This window comes from Osmerus mordax, chromosome 15, assembly GCF_038355195.1.
Source record: "Osmerus mordax isolate fOsmMor3 chromosome 15, fOsmMor3.pri, whole genome shotgun sequence".
NCBI classification, from domain to species: Eukaryota; Metazoa; Chordata; class Actinopteri; order Osmeriformes; family Osmeridae; genus Osmerus; species Osmerus mordax.
In genome coordinates, this window is record NC_090064.1 from 14,316,068 (window position 1) to 14,322,550 (window position 6,483).

Sequence of the window (6,483 nt, forward strand, 5' to 3'; positions counted from 1 at the left end):
AGATGGACATAGGTTACAGGCACAGACGTTTGTTTTGGCAACAACATCAAAATCCCATTTAAATGTACTTCAGGTAAATACCAGACAGTGACATCACCTGCAATAGTGGTGAAAACCTTGAAACATGAAACATTACTATTGGTTGCTCAATTACTATACGTTGTAACCTAACTCCGTTTGTTGTAGTTTATATTATGCAATATATGGGCTTTACAAGTCGCAAGTAGTACGTCGCATGTTTAAATTAAAAGGCCATTTAAATGCATTGCTCGGTTAAATTCACTTTCACACTGATAATCCAGTCTGCGCGCGCTCATCTCTTGAATCCCACACGGATTGGGGATCCTGTTACCTCCCTGACACCGGACCACGTGACTCTAATACTCTACTTTTTAAATAGAAGGATGCTTTACAATTTTCAGAAGAGCTTCAAAGGGGTGGTAAATCCTTCGAATTGTGCCAATTGACCGACTTTCGCACCTTTTGAACTTTTGCGCAATTGTCGGAAAGGAGGCTTGCTGGTCAGCGCGCGGCATCAGGAGTTACCAATGATTCCCAAATCTTATTGACAACGGGGCCGTCCTCATTTTTGTCCCATTTTCTATAATGTGCGTATAAAGCGGTTTAGCTCAAGTTTGCGGAGGAATCATTTTAGACGGAGAATTCGTCTGTCATCTGTTCGTACGGGATGCCTTTAGACTTTTCAAACACATTTCGCGCCTCGTTTTTACTGGGTTGTGTGATAATCTGCAGTAATGTGCTATGTCCCGTCTGTGCGTACCTGTACAACAACCGCTACGCTGGGTAAGTGAGGATTCTCATTCATTAAAGTCTTGAAAATGAAACGCATCCTAGTTTCTCGTGAGTGTTTAACCATCTCAAAATTGTCTTTTATCCTGTGTTGAAATTAGATAAATAGACAAAACACGTCTACATCATTAACTTTTTTTCCGGGGTAAAGAGGAGACATAACATGATGTTGTGTCTGGTCTGTTCACAGTCGTTTAGGAATTACGGGACAGTGTTTTTCAGATGGGTGTTAGATAAACTTGCAGCGGAGCTCATAGTTCAGAGCACAGATGAAATCTCTTTCATCCCCTGTGAGAAACCCAGACAGTCTGGTAGATGAGACGTTCCTGGAGCAAATGCATCGGGGTCTCCCAGGGCCAGTAGCAGTAATGGGACCTTACTCACTGGGACATTTTGGAAGAAGGTTTGTGAAGCACAGAAGCACTCCGTTTCTGCTGTTGGAAAGACATTTAGTCATTTAGCAGACGCTCTTATCCAGAGCAAAGGCTTCCACTTTAGCCTACCCTACCCTACCCCAACACCACCACCTCCACCCTCCTCCTGCTCCCTTGCTCTGTTCCAACTCCATGTAGCTACCTCCACCCTTGGATCCAGCCGTTTCACGCAATCCATCACTAGATTGCACTCTTTGTGCCCTTTTGGTTTGTATGTTACATGTTAGATGTAGCAGGGCCTACCTCGAGAATTTCTAATCCCAGTGTTACCTTGTGTGATCTGTGCAAATGACCTCTAAAAGACTTTGACTTTGACATTAGTTTATCTCTAGAAGTGACAGTAGGAAGCCGAGGGCAAGAAAACAAACGTCCCCCAACCTCAGGCGCTACGAGAGGGGAGGCTGTTTGTCCCGGATTCCAGAACACCGTGGGCGTGTAGTCCCACACCAACAGCAGGTCCGCACAACAACGCTTCAGTCTCGCCGATCTAAATGATGTCCATTGTTAGATCTCCTCAACATCGTCTTACTCTTCATTCGTTTACGGTGCTCATATCATGGTGGGTGTTGCACATTAGCTCCTTTAACATCCTCAGAGTTCTCACTGGCTAAAACACGCACCCTTAGTCACAGGATTTGACATTTGTTTCAGAGGCCCGGTGATGTTTTGTATCTAGCAGCCTTTAGAGTTGCTTGCTTGTCTTTGAAGGCCAGTGATTCATCTGAACTGCTGCTGTCAGAGGGTGCTAGGGGCACTGTGAAGAATGACAGTTTAAGGACAGCTTTAGCCTAGAAAGCCCTGCCGCCAGCAGACACAAAGCTTTGAAGATTGAGAAGGATGCCAGAATTGTGACAGAAAGTGTCTGTCATCTATAGAGACTGCTATGGGATAAGACACAGTTCAAGTGGGAGGCAATAGAAATCGAGTTTTGTGGAGTGACGTGTCATTATAGCTCAGATGGATTGAGAAGAGAACTTCTGGTTGCACTTTGTCATTTACAAGTTTCTTTTTCCTGTCATCCACAATGTTTCACTGAGGAAACGAGCAGACATCTTCTTCTGCTGTTTCAGAAAGAAAAAAGAGTAGTTCCTTTTGGCCTGGAAAACACGGAGGTGCTTTGAAAACAAAACTGCCTCCATCTATTTACTACGCTATCCATCCACATTCTCAGTGCTGGAAAGATCAAGGCCAACCTGGCCTAGTTGTAAAAGGCCCCCGAGCTTCGAGTTCCAACAGGGGACGTGTTTGAAGCTGCCAGGTGCTGTTGTGTGCGGCCGTGGGTGGCACATCGTGTGGAATGGGGTGGCGGGTACTGAACCTTTGTTCCCTGGCCCTCTCAACTCAGAGTGGCTCTGGGCACCCTTTGTTTAGGGGGGCCCTACTTCCTGTGTCACAGTGTAAACGGACGCCTGAGTGAAAAGAAATGTATGGGTGTAACGTTAAAGAGAGCGAGAGAGAGAGAGAGAGAGAGAGAGAGAGAGAGAGAGAGAGAGAGAGAGAGAGGCAGTTGATGAAAGAAAATGGGAGAGGAACAGATAAAGACGGAGACAGTGAAAGTGAGAGAGAGACAAAGAGAGAGAGAGTGAGAGAGAGAGACAGAGAGAGAGAGAGAAAGAGAGAGAGAGAGAGAGAGAGAGAGAGAGAGAGAGAGAGAGAGAGAGAGAGAGAGAGAGAAAGAGAGAGAGAAATATATGGTTTATGATATTGTTATAGCTGGGTGAGAAGTGGGTATCTCTGTGTGTAGGTATTTGGTATGCTAGGCTTGTGTGTTGGAAAATAACCTTTATGGTGTAACCATTATGTTCATTTATATAATCCCTGATAACTTTACCTCAGTGTGACAAGGAGAACGAAACAGTAGTGTGTGTGTGTGTGTGTGTCAATGTGTGAAAATCCATACTAAACCTTAAAGAAAAACAAGGTTCTGTCATGTTACCGTAAATTATTTAGACATCACACACACACTTACAAATACTTGTAATACTAATTCAATTGATAAATCTGTCTTATTCATGTTATGCTTAACGAGGTGATAAATGAGTGTTATGAACACATCGAAGTCTATTACGATGATTAAACTGAACACGAGCAGTTAGTCATTTGTCATTAATTAGTTGCAGCAGCTAACTCATCGACTACGTGGGTAGACTGAAGCGTTGCGTCTGGGCCTATGCTCCTGATGTATCCGCTCGCCATGACGATTCAAGCTGTGGGCCCAAGCCTCTGGGATTTTCATGGTGTTAGTTAGCCAAACTCAGGCAACTCACTGTGCGTTTGCTCATCCTCTGAGACTGCTGCCATTTTGAATTTTTCTGCAGTCTGTGTTCGTTCTCTGCCTGCCTAAGGATTCCTTCTTCTACACAGGATTGACTGACGCGCCTCTCACTAACTGCCCTTCCATGTGAACACCTGCAAGTATGTCTGCCTTAACCTCTGTGTGACTGGTTGAGTAAAGAACTGCCCCTCCTGTACCAAAGGTTTGTGGTATCATAGTCGGAACCTTCAGTTGAGCTGGGCGCGAGTGTGTTCCAACTGTAGAGCTGGTGTAAGGAGATCCTATAATGAGCTGTCAGAAGAACCGCTCACCTGCAGGTCAGCCATGCAGTTAATGCCACACTGTGACAAGCGGCCCTTCCCTTTGAACATCACCTGCCTCTCTGCCTCCTCTTCCTGCCTGTACAGAGACCAGTGACACCGTAGCCCCAGCCTGGTAAAACAATGCTCTCAGGGGAGCGCTTCTAAATCCTGTGAACCTGACAAGGCTTTCATGTTGTTATGGTTTGTATAGGGGTGCAGATTACACATGATTTATTTGTATAGTAGGAGGTTTATAAAAAGGTGGCTATCTCATCATGCGACGATGTTCAGAACTTAATACACATCTCCCCCTTTCTTCCATAGGAGTCCACCACTTGAATGACTAGGGATTTAGAAGATCATCATTGTCTTTCCTCTTGGTTTCTGTCACGCGATACTAAGGGTGTAACCTTGCTTCCACAGTGACCAGGTCTTCAGGATTACCCCCAGAGATGAGGACGAGGTACAGGTGCTGCAGACACTTTTACAACATCACAAGGTACGCTCTTAGACCCCGCCCTCTTTCTCTCACGCGTCTCTGACTCTAGCTCTGAGGTTGATGTCGCAGTGTTCTGTTTTAGGCTCCCTTTCACACACATGGACACACACACACATTAACACACAGGTCCCAGGATCAGGTTTAATGTCAACAGGGGTGACCTTGTCACCAGGGAATTATGCAAATTGAGCTGTCACACACGCGCGCACACACACACCTCTGATAACTCAATTGAGCTGGTATCTGATCACACTGTACAGATTTATTTTTACTTGACCAACAGTTTTGCTTCGTCAAATCTCCCAGACATTCAAAATCAAATATCATCTCAGTAGTTAGGAAGATAAACAACAATATAGCCGTCGTGGAGAGATACAAAGTGAGTTCCAGAGTGAACACTGTTTAGACGATCTTTTCTGACAGGATGTGGTTTGAAACTTCTTCCCTCTCAGCTTTCTCAAAATCCAAACTTTCCCAACTGTGTCAAAGCTCTCTTCTCTCGAGTTCAATCACTCTTGTTACTTTTGAGTGTGTGTGTGTGTATGTCAGTATGTGTCTGTTTGTTAAATTCCCCTTGTGTCAGTTCATGGTCCATGACTTGAGTGTGACACACCAGACACCAGTCATAGCACCAGTGATGCATGACATCCAGGATGGTTTAGTGGTGCCAGCACGGCACAAAGGCTTGGGACAGGGGCACTAGGACCCCGAGGAGACAGTAGGAAGAGCCCGACAGGGTGACATGGCGACAGGATGACAGGAGCAATGAAGCATGAGCATCTGCAGAATCGAAGATATCCCTCAGACACATTTAGACTGCAAAATAAAGACTTTGCACTCCTTCCATACTTATCTAGGAGGATCAGGACCCCTGTCTACTTCAACGAGCTGCCTAACCAGAGTGGGTTGAAGAAGACATGTCTGTTTACTGAAGGCTGAAGATTTACAGCATCTAGTGAACTACAGAGCCATATGGCCAGGATGGTCAGGTTGAGGACATGTACTTTTAAACGTGAGGGAAGAATTCCATATGGTTGCCATATATAGCGATAGAGGAAAAACGCTATATAGGAAGAATGTAGCCACTCCCTTGAGGAAGAGCAATATCCCCTCAATCCCATTTGGGAATGATTATACAGCAATACAGATGACCTTGGAAACATATTGATGTACTTAGATGAGGAAGTTGAGGAAATACTGGTGTAAGAATAATGAAGGCACCCACAAAGTCAAGGTCCAAATTATATTTTCACACCCGTGTTCCTCTGTGTTCTGCTGGGGGTTTGTAGTGGCACAAACACAGGTGTGTGGGGCTGTTTTGCTCTTCCTTGGGTCTATTGGTCTTTTGGCTGTTTGACCACCCAGAAACCATCATTCACCGTATTTAGCCATCAACTTGTGTTTAGGCTCTTGTCAAACTGTTCCAAGAACAACATAACTAGCCCAGAGAAGGAATGGATAGTTTGAAACATAAATGTCTATAAAGAAGGTGGTGATTTATGGTGGAGAATGCCAGGACTGTGCTACACTGTTGGTCATGGTCTGGGTCTTTGTCTAAGGAGAGACAGTGGAATGACCCAGGGTATGCCTGGTGGGTAGTGTTTAGACAGCTGTGCAGAGCTGTTTTCCCTTAGCTTAGCCGCAACGTGATGCCCAATGGGCTTACAGTCGCACTTCATCCCCTCAGGGAAGGGGAGAGGTCATATATAGTAGGAAGTGAGGCCAGAAAACTCAAAGAATGTGAGAGAATGTGTCAAAGATAATCATCGTATAAGCCTTATGTAATCCAATGGGAAGTCAGAGAAGATCGTAATTGGCGTTTGTTTATTGTCAGAGACCTAAGATCCTGGGGCCCAAAAGTGACAATGATCGTGAGAATGTTCGGGGAACAAGGGAGAAGGTTGCAAATAAATGCTTCCCATTCTAATTTGTTTACACTGAAACTGTTTACTCTGGTAAGCCTGCCTTGTGTCATCTCTCTTTACGAACGAGCAGATGTCATTTCACCTCAATTACCTTTGGAGAACTCTACTCGTCTACCGACAGAACATCCCACAAAGTAGTTAAATACCACTGCCTTCTCGCTCGTTCTGTCTCTTACCGGCACTCCTTCCTCTCTCTCACTCTCTCTGTTTATCTCTCTCCCTAGTTCTCTCTTTCTAT

At 44.9% G+C, this 6,483-nt stretch overlaps 1 protein-coding gene across 2 annotated transcripts in view; it reads left to right on the forward strand.

Annotated features, from left to right (window-relative positions):
* The first annotated feature begins 410 nt into the window (after nt 1-410).
* Nucleotides 411-6,483, forward strand: part of cpa6 (carboxypeptidase A6) — a 96,253-nt gene continuing 90,180 nt past the window's right edge. Inside the window, exons 1-2 of one of the 2 annotated variants that reach the window (XM_067251860.1) lie at nt 411-804; nt 4,245-4,320. In XM_067251860.1, the coding sequence (XP_067107961.1) occupies nt 689-804; nt 4,245-4,320 (192 nt within the window). In that variant the 5' untranslated portion in view covers nt 411-688. Of the gene's footprint in view, nt 805-1,536; nt 1,804-4,244; nt 4,321-6,483 lie in introns of those variants that run through there. The other variant, XM_067251861.1, reaches the window with a different exon arrangement.